Source organism: Hippocampus comes, unplaced genomic scaffold (genome assembly GCF_001891065.2).
Source record: "Hippocampus comes isolate QL1 unplaced genomic scaffold, H_comes_QL1_v1.1 scaffold68, whole genome shotgun sequence".
NCBI lineage: Eukaryota > Metazoa > Chordata > Actinopteri > Syngnathiformes > Syngnathidae > Hippocampus > Hippocampus comes.
The window spans coordinates 3,628,369-3,643,310 of record NW_017805625.1 but is presented as its reverse complement, the minus strand read 5'-3'; the positions used below and the strand labels follow the sequence as shown (position 1 = coordinate 3,643,310).

Sequence of the window (14,942 nt, the reverse complement as noted above, 5' to 3'; positions counted from 1 at the left end):
CCTTGTGTTTATTATTATATTTCGAAAACACCACAGTTTTCATGCAGCTCATACCATATTATTTTGTTGTATTATTTCCGCCACACCTTAAATGCCGGTCCCTGAAAATATTGTCTGACATAAACTGGTCCGTGGGGCAAAAAAGGTTGGGGACCCCTGGTATAAATGACTTTAGACGGTTCCCTGTCAGAGATCACCACGGCGAGTCACCCACACAATTTATTTGGTCCTGTTTTTATGGCGGGTACCCTTTCTGACGTGGTGTGAAATTTTCCATCGCGCTATAGAACCAGAAATTGAACTTACTCTGATATATGAACGGGTTTTGGCTGTGCCAGTCATTAAATATTACAACGTTTTATTAATTTCAGCACTATCAACCCTATTCACATCAGAACGTCTTTCCACCATGCCTGGACCCTTTCAGTCAGGAATCTAACAAAGAAAGCGAATAGCTTTACTTTTTTTTTTAGTTTTATCGTTCGCGGGCAACACAGACGCGGGCAACACAAAGTTTTTGGTGTTTTCACAGAGACATGCAGCTTGGCGCAGTTAAAAATACGCATTTTGCGCCGTTGTGGACGTGAACACAGTCGACTTGATTCACTACTCCCATCGGCTTTAAAATCGGCACACAAAAGGCGCGCAGTCCTTGACATGGCAGAAAAAGAAATTCAAATGTGAGTACTTATACTTGGTCTGAAAAAAGTGTCGTCAATTAAAACCGAAAAGTTGAGGTTGTATTCACCAACAGGATGCATGGGCTGATAACGAACCAACATGCTCTCCACCACAGCCAGAACCAGAAACTCTTTTTCCCGAGCATCATCTCAATGTCCTCAATCAATCGGTTCAAATCTGCAAAACACTGTAAATAATGTAAACAGTGCCACAAACTATAATCCCAAAACAATTTAATATTATTGCAGTCATGTTCCAGCATGACCCTAAAAAATAAATGCCTTACATATTTTGAAAAACAAAATGCACCTGAAGTGTACATACGACAAAGACTCTGCGCAATTCTTTAACAACCCAGGTTAAACGTAGCTTCTCCCTGACATACTGTAGAGAAATTGTCTTATCTCATTACAGAAGAGCAGTACAGTGAAACTCCTCTACAACGAAATCATGTTTGCAGAAAGAAATTTTTCACAACAGGGGGTTTTTCACTGTAGCAAATTTGATCTCAGATGTAAGCACACACACACCCCCCCCCACACACACACACACACACACACACACACACGCACACACACACACACACACACACAGATCCAAATTATTCAGACTTGTCCCTGGACAAATGTTGATTGAAATTGAATTTTTATTTTGGGGACTGGAAATGACTGAAGAGAGCGGCAAAAGGTTGTCAGACATTGTGTATTTGCGATCTTGTCTTTCTACATTTTCATTTGTTCATTGTCCAAAATTATTCATAGCCTTTCTAAAAACAGGCATATCCAATGTCCTTACTGTATAATGATGCGGATTATTTTAGAAGGTAGCATGAGTTCACAAGCTTGCGTTTCCTGGAAAACGTCAGAGCTATAAATAATATTCAAAATGTAATATCTCAACACATTTTTTTTGCAGTTTTTTGACTATGGTGTCATTTCCAGACTGAATATACCAGGTTAAAAAAAAATTATTATTGTATGCTTTTCCTAATACAGTAATGGACAATTTAAGTCTTTGCGAGGGATTTTTGTTATATTAGACCACATGAACACATGCAAACACAACAAGTTAAAGTAATACCATATACCATTTACCATATATGTAGCAGAAACTGATGATCTCCATCACAGCCAAAATCAGAATTACCCAGGTGGAAATGAAGTCATCCATTAGAGTCACCCAGTATATTCCTGCCTATCACACGGAGACACACTGCACGTGAGCATTGAGACAACACATACCTGTAATTGTGCTTATCCACGGACCCACCGTGGTGACTAACGGCAGGCCTAATAAGAAGTTGATAATGGAACAGCCAACACTTATATAGGCCCGTTTATATTTAGGGAAGGCATCAAAGATGGTAGTGGAGACCACCTCTAGTGAAAGACAACAGCTGATGATGAGGCTGATGCTTCACATGGCAAAGTGGCTATTTGCTATTAGCTCGGCATGACAACATAGCAGCAAATGAATGATGGATGACCTTACCGATATTTGCGAACTGAGTGTCAAGGCCAACAGTGAATAGCATGAAAAAGAAGAGGATTGACCAAAGACTGGAAATGGGAAGCTTGGTCAGGGCTTCTGCATAGACAATGAATGCCAGGCCGAATCCTGCGCAAAGATAGATCGCTGCATAAGACAACACAGAGCAGAGGCTTTTGAAATCTTGAATTAGGGCTTTATCAAGCATCTGACCGTCTTTCACCACTTCTCCAATAGGAACTTGGTAGCTGTGGGACATGTGACCCAAAACGGAAAAGATGGCGAAGCCTGCTAAAATACTTGTCGCTGCAATTGAAATGAAATTGGCACATTAAACATGCAAATGAACGTATGCCTCATTTGAAGCAAAAATCAGAGTTTACGCATGTGTGTTTGTTCCCCTACCGTGGTTGACGAAGCAAATGGCCACTGAGTCGATGAACATGTTGTTGTGGAACTTGCCATAAGAAGCAAGAGTCACAAGTCCCCCACAAGCGATCCCGAGCGAAAACGTAGTCTGAGCTGCGGCGTCCTTCCACAACTAAAAATACACGTGCATTTGTTTTACCACGGGCGCGACAGAGATGGCAGCGACTGCTAAGGTCAGCAGCCCAACTCCGCATCACATTGCAATCTGTATTTTCTAAAGTAAACACTGTCCCGTATTTTCCGCACTATAAGGCACACCTAAAAGCATTCAATTTTCTCCAAAGATGACTTTGTGCTTTATAATCCGATGCACTTTACCTATTGATCAGTATTCTGATTTCTTGAACGTAGTATTGTAAATGTTCTGTAAAGCGCTTTGCTACAGTTGCAGCGGTTGTGAAAGCTCGATATAAATAAAGCTGTATTGTATTTCCTTTAGTGTAGCTCCATCTAGTGGATGCATAAGGAAACCACAGCCACTATTGTGGCTTCTATTCTATGCACCTTATAATGCGGTGCGCCCTATATATGAAAACAGTTTTTAAATGGGCCTTCATTGAAGATGCGCCTTATACTCCGAGGCGCCTTATAGTGCGGAAAATACGGTAATTTTTCTCCATGACATTGAGCTACAATCTGCTGACTACTTCAAATTTTAACAATCCATTATTGCAGGAGAAGGGAAAATCTATACTGAGGGGACGCATCCCATCCTTGTTGTACCTTAGTGACCCCGTGCCGATAAATGTGAAAATTCACACTAATGCTCAATACTTCTCACCTCTGCTTCCATTAATTTAGTGAGGTTGGTTTGAGCACCAATGAAGAAATGTATTCCATCTCTGGCTCCCTCGAGTGTCATGCCTCTGATCAGCAGGATCACAAGCGCCACATACGGGAACAAAGAGGTGAAATACATAACCTGGAGAGACACAGGGGACAAATGTCAAATCCAGTGGTGGCCAATTAGGGTCAGCATGGTTAGCGCGTCGACCTCACACTGCAGAGGTCATGGGTTTGATCCCTGACCTCCTGTGTGAAGTCTGCATGTTTTCCAGGTTTTCTCCGGGTACTCCGGTTTCCTCCCACATTCCAAAAACATTCATGGCAGGCTGATTGAACACTCTAAAATTGTCCCCAGGTGTGAGTGTGAGCGCGGATGGTTGTTTGTCTCTGTGTGCCCTGCGATTGGCTGGCAACCAGATCAGGGTGTCCCCCGCCGACTGCCCGAAGACAGCTGGGTTAGGCCCCGGCACCCCACTCGACCCGTGTGAGGATAAATGGATGGATGGATGGATATATACTGTATGTATATATTGCATTCCTGTTTTTTTTCTTGCCTTGGCTTGTGAATGTAGAAGTCAAACATGCCATTGACTTACTTTTCCTGATGACTTGATTCCTTTGATGAGGACTAAAGCAGTCACGGTGGAGCTCAGCAATAAACAGAGAGCCAAGTGCCAAACTATTGGACCCGTCTCCTCGATACCGCTCGACCTCTGCAGAGCCACTCGACTGGGGAAGACGGGTGGGCAACTCTCATTTACAGAGACAACAACTTATAAAATGTGAAAACCTGTTAGAAGACATGAATGGGAACATCCTTACTCCCAGTACTGCTCACTGGGGCTCTGCGCCTGAAGTCTCATCTTGTCAGATGGAGCACAAGTTCTGTTTTCCTGAGTCCAGTTGGCTGCGAAAGCACCACTTATATTGCAATAAACTAGAGAGGGAGAGATAAATAGTCAATTGCTTTTCCCTCCAGGGAATCGCTGATGAAAACAATGTGTTGTCCCTGCAAAGCAACCATAATTAACGGCGAAGATAGTTAAATGGACATGAGGAGATGAAACCTCGGATACAAATGAACCGATATCTACCTCCACCCACGTTTACAACGCCGGGTGTTTTGACAGGAAGCTCTGAAGTCGAACGCCACAATGGGAAAATTGAACATTTAGCTGACATGTTAGAGGAATCTGTGAACAGAATGATATCATGTTTAAAATTCCATTTAATTTGGGCCTGCCGAGACGGGTTGTGTATTTAGCGCCCCCAAACGTCTGCGCCAGGGTGGCGGGCCGTCCGGACGGATAGCGAGTAGGGCTGAGTTCTAATGTTTTCCCGTGTCTGATAAGAATACCACATAAAATGTCAACCTTGTGTTTTGAAAATCCATTTGTTGAATGCTCATTATTTTCTATTTTTAAAAACATTTCAGTCATACACAAGTCAGCGCTCTGGAAGAGACTTTGAGGTTGTAATTTAATTCTGAAAGACGCTGAGTTGACAGTTACTCTGATCTTTGATCACATATTCTTCAAACTTTGCGATGATTCTTTTTTGGCGTTGAGCAGTAATCGCTGACAGTTGGGTTTAAAAATGCGTCAGGCTCAGGGACTGAAATGGGCTATTATTCAAGATTTCAAAAGGCTTTTTTTCTGGCCAGAGTATACGTTGACAAGGTTAAAGTAAATTTGTGAATTTCTGTGGGAAAAGTTTGAGTCGTGCGTCATGATAATATTGGAGCAAGGTTTTTCTCTCTTGAAACTTTGTTCTCTTGAAACATCTCATGCCATTCACTTTAATGCAGAGTTTTGTCGAGCACCTAAAGGTGTGTCGCTGCAGCATTCATCGCTCCAACTTTGGCACGTGGCCCACGGCAGCGGAGACTGGAAGGAGGCGAACAGGTAGAACAAACCATAGGACACAATGACGTTGTAGTATATTGAGATCAGGCCGCTTGCAAAGTTCATTCCAACGCCGACACCTGCAGATAGAGCAGAGTGCTCAGTATGCATTGCGGATGCCGACCTAACATGCACATATGATTGTTGTAAAATGCGCTACCACATGCGAACTGAATCATCCATCAGTCATCGCAAATACTTGATCCATCTTTTTTTTTTCTTTTCTTCAGGGTGCCCAAGGTCAGGCCAGGGTTCTAATAATACTCGAGCGATTGGCTCACCCTGAAGTAGGGGCACGGCTCTCCATACGTTGACCGGACCTTGACTGGAGAACTGACCGATGGCGCTTTCCAGGAAGTAAAGAGGAATCCCGAACAAAACCAATATAATGAAATAGGCAATGACAAAGGCACCTGAGCAAAGGAAGGAAACAAATATCATCGACCCAATTGTAACCCGCGCGCACATCAATGTCATTCAACGTATTTGTGATGTGGACTTTTTTTTTTTTTTTTACCCCCGCCGTGTTTGTAGGTTAAATATGGAAATCGCCATATATTCCCCAGACCGATGGCGTAACCAGTCAGAGAGAGCATGTACTCCGTCTTGTTGGTCCAGTTACCACGCTCTGGATTCTCATCACCGGCATCAACCGTAGGAGGATCCTGTACAGAGATATTGGTCATATTGCCTCTTGTTACGAAAGAAATTTCAAGATATGAAAGGTAAAAATACAGTATGGGCCGCTAGTCGCAGCTCCGAGTTTCCTGAACGCAACATATTTATAGCTGCTCTGCCGTTGGCTATTACCTCGCATCTTCCTGGCATCCCATTGGCTAAGAGGGATCTCTACTTCCGGACGTGTCTAATTAGGGCATTTACATGGAAAATGCGTCTCCACTTACAAAATTTTCCGAGTTAAGAAATTTGTTCCAGAGCCAAATAATTTCGCAAATAGAGATACCACTGTATAGCCTCCCGTCACGCCAAAACGTTGTCAAAGCCCAGGAGACGTTTACTCTTATCAGGTGTAATTTGTGATCCACACTCGAAAACACGAAGGAGAGTGGCCCTCGAAAATTTGGACAGCCCTGCTCGCTACTGTTTGCATTTCCCCCCGCGGGGCTTCCTCTATATGGCACTGTTACCTTGAGCAAATATTTGTCAATTATGAAATGAAACCCTTCAAGGGCTGACACGCTCCCTTGTTTTGAAAGCTTCGTCCGAAATAGTTTTCCCACCGAATAACTAATATGGACACTGAGCCGTATCAATTCCGCCTCCACAATCCAGTGGAATCCAACAAAAGAGATGCATCAAGAATTCTACCTTTGCACAGCTAATCATGCCATTTTTGATTTCGATCGCTATCGAGGTATTTGTTTTACAATTTGTTATATTATTGTGGTTGTAGTTCGCAGTGATAACGAAGCACATAGAGTTGAATTATTTAAACAAATGAGCAATTTGAATGATTAAGTGTATCAAAGGTGGATTACTAATGAGCAACGTTTGCTCTGTTCCGTTTGCTTTAGGAACTTTTGGGGAAAACGTTACTAGAATGAGTTAATGCAATGTACTTATTTTGAAGAAGAAGAAGAAACACTACCTTTTTTTTCCGTTACTTTGGGGTCCATTCCGCTCACTACCTGAAGAGTATTTTTAATCTAAATGTATTACTGCTTTTGCAATCTACCTTGGTTTGTCAGAGACACTTGTTATTTGTTTCACCAACTCTTGGTGACATTTGACTCCATTTGACCAATCAATCAAACATGGTTCATTGCTGATGCTATTATTACACATAGCACCAAATGAGAAATACATATTCCGACATTGAACGATTTTAAAAGAACTTTCCAACCCACCTGATCAGTTAGAATGGGTGCATCTTTGGGAGGGTTGATGCCATATTTCCACATGTTGTCGGATCGGGCTGCTTCCAGTTGGTGACAAGTCAAAGTGATCCAAAAGTTTTTGTCAATTCACTGTGATCCACCACCAGCCAAAAAATTCATTTTCATGATCCTGGCATACTTAAACGATCCAACTAATTTAGCCTCTTCTCATCCTGTTCCTGTCTGGTGCTTTCAAGTCAGGTGAGTCTCAGCTCACAGGAGCTCCAGAGCTGAAAAGCAGCCTTTTTTTTTTAGTTTACCCAAAGCAAACAGTAACCTGCTAGTCCTTAGGCTTGGTTTCTTCTCCAGCTGTCAAATTTGTGCTGTTTGTCTCTGGCGTGTGTGGAACTCGTGCCGTGTTGTCCTGTTCTAGCCTCATATATCACCATCAAGCCGTCTCGAAAGTCTGTTTTAGCAGAGCTAAAGTTTGATGAGAGGATATTTAGGATCGTATGACTGCCAAAATGAAACGCGGCTTATATCACATAAGTGTCAGTACAATTATTGTTGTTGCATTAAGGACGAGTTGAAATATATCTCGTATAAATATATGAGCACATAAAACAATATCTAAATACATAAAACAAACTTCGACCAAATACATATCTAACTTTGTCCTTTTTTTCTACTACAGACGAGACGCCAAACGTCATCAGAGCCAATGATCACGTATAATAAATTCATAAATCATCCACACCCACGAACGGCCCGGGCCCTCTTCGCTCCTTTCACAAATTCTGGGGATAGCCGTCATTACACAATGAGCAACAGTTTTTTATTTCCTAACTAGTACGACATGAACATTTGTTTCCGGAGCCCACTCTCCGATAAGTTAAGGAAAATGTTGACAGGGAAGTGAATTGGGAAATACATTTAGTGATTTGCCCACTCATTTGCTGTTCCAAGCGATTGCCTGTGAATGCTTGGAGTCAATGTATGCAGTTTAACAATCGGCCTCTAGATGTCACTATGAGCCCAACCATAATCTTTTTTTTTTTTTTTTTCTTAAATCCAACCTTAGTCCCATGTACTGGTTCAGGTTTGCCAGTTGCCTGTTATGAGTGTGAAACGATCCACAATCAATGTTATTTTCACAGATACACAACAGAATAATGGATAATTCATTTTGAAATCAGAAGCCGAGGAAAAGATTTTGTTCAGCTGTTTCTCATTTATTTTAAACAGTGGTTTGATCACCCAAAAATGTGTTGAATATATCCCGTTATTAAAAAATGAAGATCACCGACCATCTATGTAGACGAAACCAATGATCTCCAAAATGAGCATTACCCAACTTGCGACAAACTGGTCAACAAGAGTCACACAATATATTCGGGCCTGGACACAAACTGGGAAATGGAGCAGGTGTACACTTGCACGGCAGTGAGAAATGCGTTCAGAAGACGTACCTGTGTGACGCAGGGTAGACCAAGGAGGTAGATAAACACACTGATTTAAATGGTCAACGTGGTATGTTTGGAAGTGAGGGTATGAGGGAAGGAGTCGATCAGGCATGTGGTGATCACCTCTCAGTTGAAGAAAAAAATACAGCGTTTAGGATCGGTATGTGGATTTCCTGACAGAATGCTACTGCTATCCTAGTACTGCATTGCACAACAAGGGTACATCAGCACAACCAAACCGTAATCAATACAAGAGCTCTATCCAAAATTCAAACTTAAGTGACCTCTTAACAAGGCGATGTCATGCTGTGTTTATCAATGTGAGTTTAGTTGACGTAGCACCGCATCTCCTCTCATCTGGCAAAGTGATACCTCACCTCCTGCTCCAAAGTGGGAGTCCAGACCAACCGTCAGCAGCATGAAAATGAAGAAAAAGGACCAGAGAGGAGAAATGGGCAGTTTAGGGTATTTGATGAACGCCAGGCCAAAACCTGCCTCGCAACATAAAAACACAATTTTAGTCAACACCTACAATAAAAGCTTCCCACACTTTGTACTTAGAGGTCATAATGTGTGACTCACCTTCCTTCACTACCTTTGTATCGACGTCCCCAAAACAATGTTCATCGTGGTCCAACCAGCATTAGTGAGTGTCACAGTGAAGGAATCCTTCAACGCGTTGTTGTGGAATTTGCTATCGGAAGCAAGTGTCATGACTCCACCCCAACCGATAGACAGCAAGAAAAAGGTCTTGCTGTCTATCGCAGAGTCGCAGCATCTTTCCACACCTAAAATTTTGCGGCATGATAGAGCACCTTGATGTTTGATGGATGACCAGACAAGACACAGAGATACGTCGAATGTTTGCGTTTAATTCATGCACAAAGTTAAAGGAAAGAAAAAGATGACAACCATCTTTTAACGCCGCACGTGAGAGTGCACTTGTACAAAATCAAGTAATGTCACTTTAGGAAAGATCATCTTGAATGCAACTCCAGCATGTACCTTCAAAGTCAACATGTGCTGAACGAAGGAAGAGTTCTGTCAAACTTGTCGTACACTACATCTGATTCGACATTTTCAAATAAATTGTGGTACAAGAAAAAAAGAGTAAGGGAAAAAATGACCTGCTATATATCATTTGTAAGAGTCCCTAAAAAAACTAAGATGATATTTTTCTTGAAGTAAATGTTTTTTGTTGAACACAGAAACATTCAACATCAAATCAAAAGACAAAAAAAACCCCAAAAGGCTGTTGTTGATGTCAAATAATCCTGCAGCGGTAGCAATTTATTACAACAAAGTTCATGACTGAGGTGGCGTTATGAAAAGGTCGAGTACACAATTTAAACGTCAATGCTGGAGGCCAAACGGAGGCAGAGCGACGAATTCGATGGGATGTCCTGCTGACTCAGCTCATTCCCATCCAGACGTAGAGTTTGCAACTTGGAGAAGTTGGTAACGTCCACAATGCGGCAGAAACTCCCCAATGTGAACTCTGCAACGGCGGAACACAAAAAGCTGTGTAAAAACATGCCCACAACCGTTGCAGTTCACATCCTGCCTTCAGTGGTGACTCTGTCTTAGTTTGCCATTCAAACAGTCTCGTGGGAGCGGCTGGCATATTTCTTTTATTTTCACTTTTGCCACATGAACTCTGCTGAAAAAGCCTGCCGCTTTTTACCTTTTATGCGATTGGCTTGGAGGTAGAGATGCTGCAGAGCGGAGCTGACCAGAGGGATTCTCTCCAGGTGGTTGAAGCTCAGGTCCAGTTCCACCAGGCCTGTCGCATTAAAGATGTTGGACGGCAGGCCCTTGTCTGTGAGCTGGTTGTGGGCCATCCGAAGGTACTGCAGCTGTGTCAAAGTGGCCAAGAACGCCTCAGGCAGAGAAGCGATGGAGTTGGAGTCCAAGTAGAGTTGGTGCAATCGTTCGGGGAGAGCCTCTGGCACCTTGGGTGGAGGGGGGTGGGGTGACAGTAGGGGGGGGCGAGTGGAGATTTGAAGTAGACACCGGCTCTTATTTTGTCCGTCAAAAGTCAAACACACCCACGCTCACCTTTGACAACTTGTTGCCGCTGACGTCCAACAGCGTGAGGGATGTCAGGGACTTTAGTGATGCACCCATGTCGGTGATAGCGTTGTCATGGAGATGCAGGATTGTGAGGTTATCCATTCCCTCGAGGTCTGAAGGTGTTACCTAGGCAACAAGTATATTAGGTCTTTGAGTGATCAACGGCAAAAACAAACATCGATCCATCCATCCATCCATTTTCTGTTCCGCTTTATCCTCAGAAGGGTCGCGGGGGGTGCTGGAGCCTATCCCAGCTGTCTTCGGGCAGTAGGTGAGGGACACCCTGAACCGGTTGCCAGCCAATCGCAGGGCACAAAAAGACAAACAACCAACTCACACCGAGGGACAATTTCGAGTGTTCAATCAGCCTGCGATGGATGTTTTTGGAATGTGGGAGGAAACCGGAGTACCCGGAGAAAACCCACGCAGGCACGGGGAGAACATGCAAACTCCACACAGGAAGGCCGCAGCTGGAACCAAACCCGGTACCTCTGCACTGCGAGGTCGACGCGCTAACCACTCGACCAACACAAACAAAAAGCACCAACTGAAAGAAGGCTGCACGTCGACGACAAGGCAGAGACATTACATTTGGTCAATTGGGGCATCCGCTTCTGAGGTGTCGGCGCCTAGCTAGCTCACGGCACTCTGTAGTTTGTAGAAATGGGTCAAGGACTTATGACCTCACAATTGCTGGGAAAATGCTGGTGAGAACAAAGGCGCTCAGTTTGGAGGGGATTCATGACAGGAAAACCAAAATGGTGAAAAACGGCTTTAGGCTGTGTCATAAAACGGAGTACAACAGTGAAATCTAACAGTACATCTCGATAAAAAGAAAGGAGTTAACATAACTAAAACCTGTGAAACAGAATCACCGGATCCCCCAAATTAATGTGAGTCAATAATTAAGTTTTATGATTTCACTCATGTTTTGTCGTATTATAAGTGGGCCTTCTTTATAGTTCCCATTTTTCGCGACGAGCCGTTTTACAGGTCCAACTGGGATTTTAACATCTTGCTTTGGGGCACTTTGACGCGATCACGTTAAGTTTGAGTGAACTTCATAACTCAAGTCACTTGTGTTACTTAAACACTAAATATTGTCGAGAAATATTTTAGTTTTATATTTCCTTCGTGTGAGTTATTGTATTAAACTTAAGTTTGCAATCAGTTTCCTCAAACCGTTTGAGTTAAACAAACTCATCAGGCTTTACAGTGTGAATAGTTCCCACTTTTTGCACGTTTCCAGCAATTATCTTCAAACATATGAAGTGTGTCGAGTGAAAAAATAAACAAAAAATTGGAATTTCCAATGAAGTGAGTTACCTTATCTATGTTGTTGTGGTTGATCCTCAGGTCCCGAAGGGTGCGAGGGAGGTTACGAGGGATGCTGGTCAAATTGTTGTGTTGTAAATAAAAACGCTCCAGTCGTTCCAACTGCGAAAAGGCCTAAAAAAACAACGTGGTCGTCTCGGTAAAGTTGCGCAAGAATCACACTCACAATGTTTCAGTGTCCACTTTGCTTTTCTTTCTAAATTAAAAAATGTCACTGCAATTCGCACATGACTATTTGACCTTCTTTCTTCAGACAGCAAATTCAAAATAAACACATTAAAATGAGCCCCGCAACGTAACGTACGTAAACTAAAGTTTCAGTGGGTTTTCGTTTTTTTTTGCAAAAAAATGTTTTTCAATTTTAGTTTGAGTTATTCCAGTAGTTTTTCATTCAAAACCTCGGTCCTTGTAACTGATAAATTTACCTTCTCGCCGATGCCATCCGACGTGAGCCGGTTGTGGTGCATCATAAGCCACACCAGATTGGTCGCGTTGACCAGAGCTGAGTCGGATATGGCTGAGATGGCGTTGTTTTGGAGGTACAAGTACTTCATCCGGGAGGGGACGCTGGGCATGACGGTCAGGCCCCGCGCATCACAATACATGGCGATGGAAAAGGTCGGAGGACAGTCGCACTCAGGTGGGCACTCGCCTCCCGCGTTGTCCGTTTGGATGGCACTCCGGCGGCTGTACAGCCAGGCGAAAGGATCTTGTTCATGGGAGGGACAGAGTGGAAGCAGGGCAGACAAGAGGATGATCACCGCACGCATTGCGGCACTCGCGCAAAATTCCTCCTTAACCTGAATAGGTGACAAAAAAACAGCACGTTTCAATAGTAAAGCGCTGCCGGAAGCCTTTCCTTGCTTTAGAAGTTAGCTGCAAATGTGCAACTCCAGTATTTGTGCACTGATGTTGAATAAACACTCAGATACAAAAAAAAGCGCAGGCGTCGGCATAGTTTTGGAATGGGATTGCCTGCGGGGAGCAACATTCTTACAAGTCTTAATCCACGGGGAACTCAAGAAGTTTAATTACAAAAAAAAATGCCAGAGAGAGAGAAATGGAAACCGGGTTACAATGCCGCCTTTGTAGGTAGACCTCAAAAGTGGTCCAAATTTTCAGTGGAGTCTCCGTTAAATCAACTGGATGTCTGAGGAGCAAACAATCATGCTAGTATATGATCAGATCTGCACTTACCTGCAGAGCTCCTATTAGGCCTCATGCCGTTCTGATTGCCCAAAAACATACATTGAACGACACATTCCTACAAATGCATGCCGCCCCCCCCCCACAAAAATACACACACACACACACACACACATACATACGGGGACAGAGTTCCACACTTTACCTGTTTAGCGATACAGGCCCTTCCCTGTGTCTGAGTGGTCCCAAGACTGGAGGGCACACGCACCCACCAACAATAACAAAAAAAAAAAAGAGATGTTAAGGTCTCCACCCCTTTTACCTCATTCACTGCACTGGTTTCTTCCACTCCACCATCCACCCTCCTGCACCCCTTTTTCGACACAAAACTCCCCAAAACATCTTTTTTGTTTTGTTTTGTTTAAATCATCGAGCTTCTGTCTACCATTATGCAAATACATAAAGAGCCACTTTGACTCATATTTGTTTTTTGCATACAGACTGCTGATTTTTGTTACTAATAGGCTAAAGGGGGGGTCGTCAGTTTGGGACATGTGGCACACAGTGAACTAAATTGTGGCATTCACTGATTGGATTGTTGCATATTGATGGCACAGAAGTGTTTTTAAGGCAAATACTGAATGGAATTATGACTTCTCTCTCGTTCGTGCAGCGTATGATGTCATTACGTGTCCTTCTCATAGCCACTAGGGGGCAGATTGGCATGGAATGATTGCCACGAATAAACCAGTGACAAGCAATCAAACAGAACCAAGACTTGTTCTGTTAGCAGTCCGCTGAGCAAACCTTCACAGATGTTGCCGAAATTCCTTCTCCTAGCAGTTGTTTTAAGGGTTAAATGAACACACGTTTGAGCTTGCCCACATGTTGGCTGTCTGGACTTAATGCGGGTCACTTCCTGCCTCTCTCATAACATCTGACTTAAGTGTCCACCCTCTTTCTTTTCGTCCTTTCACGAAAAGAATGTTACTTTGGCTGTCACCGTTTGCTGAATCTCACACCGTAATACAAAGTACACAAATGCAAATGAGCTGTTAATTTATTCAACATGTTTGCACTGGAAAGTCTGACCCCAAATTTTAGAGCTGGAACTTGGAAAGTATCTTTGCTTCCTTGGCTTGCCTGGTTTGTTTATTGCTCAATGCTTTGTTGTTGTTTTGTTTTTCCACCACAGGTACACACACAATTAATTGCCATATAATAGTCGTTAGGAAAGGTTAATTATGCACGTACCTTTGCCTAATAATGCTCCAATTCAAATTCAATGAAAATCCACACAAAATATTTATGATTAGGAGTAGTACGGGTGGCACAATGGTCGACTGGTTAGCACGTCCGCCTCACAGCGCAGAGGTGCAGAGTTCGATTCCGGCTCCCACCTTCCTGTGTGGAGTTTGCATGTTCTCCCCGTGCCTGTGTGGGTTTTCTCCGGGTACTCCGTTTTCCTCCCATATTCCAAAAACATGCATGGCAGGTTAATGGAACACTCTAAGTTGTCCCTCGACGTGAGTGTGAGCACGGATGGTTATTTGTCTATGTCTGCCTTGGCAACCAATTCACGGCGTTACCCGTTGACTGCCCGAAGCCAGCTGGGATAGGCTACAGCACGCCCGTGACCCTCACGAGGGTCATGTGCAAAAAAAAAAAAATCTCTGGCTCTGATTGTCCGTCTCCTCTGTTTTCAACCCAATCAGTGGAGGCCGAGGGCCACCCCGCACCATCAACTTGATCTTTTCTTACTCAGAGTGAGTTTTTCCTTCATGTGGAAGTAACTTTGC

The 14,942-nt window shown here is 43.4% G+C and overlaps 2 protein-coding genes across 5 annotated transcripts in view; both read right to left on the bottom strand.

Annotated features, from left to right (window-relative positions):
• Window positions 1–7,497, bottom strand: part of slc6a14 (solute carrier family 6 member 14) — a 9,068-nt gene extending 1,571 nt beyond the window's left edge. The window contains exons 1-13 of the mRNA XM_019880448.1: window positions 7,157–7,497; window positions 5,806–5,953; window positions 5,570–5,701; window positions 5,207–5,368; window positions 4,207–4,321; window positions 3,981–4,113; window positions 3,380–3,520; window positions 2,575–2,710; window positions 2,383–2,475; window positions 2,173–2,298; window positions 1,951–2,060; window positions 1,776–1,875; window positions 749–858 (exon numbers count right to left, since the gene is read on the bottom strand). Of these exons, the coding sequence (XP_019736007.1) occupies window positions 749–858; window positions 1,776–1,875; window positions 1,951–2,060; window positions 2,173–2,298; window positions 2,383–2,475; window positions 2,575–2,710; window positions 3,380–3,520; window positions 3,981–4,113; window positions 4,207–4,321; window positions 5,207–5,368; window positions 5,570–5,701; window positions 5,806–5,953; window positions 7,157–7,210 (1,560 nt within the window). The 5' untranslated portion in view covers window positions 7,211–7,497. The remainder of the gene's footprint in view (window positions 1–748; window positions 859–1,775; window positions 1,876–1,950; window positions 2,061–2,172; window positions 2,299–2,382; window positions 2,476–2,574; window positions 2,711–3,379; window positions 3,521–3,980; window positions 4,114–4,206; window positions 4,322–5,206; window positions 5,369–5,569; window positions 5,702–5,805; window positions 5,954–7,156) is intronic.
• Window positions 7,498–9,441: 1,944 nt separating this feature from the next.
• Window positions 9,442–14,942, bottom strand: part of fmoda (fibromodulin a) — a 51,746-nt gene continuing 46,245 nt past the window's right edge. For 3 of the 4 annotated variants that reach the window (XM_019881202.1, XM_019881206.1, XM_019881205.1), the window contains 5 exons: window positions 12,423–12,797; window positions 11,989–12,111; window positions 10,648–10,788; window positions 10,274–10,541; window positions 9,442–10,087 (listed from right to left, as the gene is read on the bottom strand). In XM_019881202.1, the coding sequence (XP_019736761.1) occupies window positions 9,936–10,087; window positions 10,274–10,541; window positions 10,648–10,788; window positions 11,989–12,111; window positions 12,423–12,767 (1,029 nt within the window). In that variant the 5' untranslated portion in view covers window positions 12,768–12,797 and the 3' untranslated portion in view covers window positions 9,442–9,935. Of the gene's footprint in view, window positions 10,088–10,273; window positions 10,542–10,647; window positions 10,789–11,988; window positions 12,112–12,422; window positions 12,798–13,348; window positions 13,580–14,942 lie in introns of those variants that run through there. The other variant, XM_019881203.1, reaches the window with a different exon arrangement.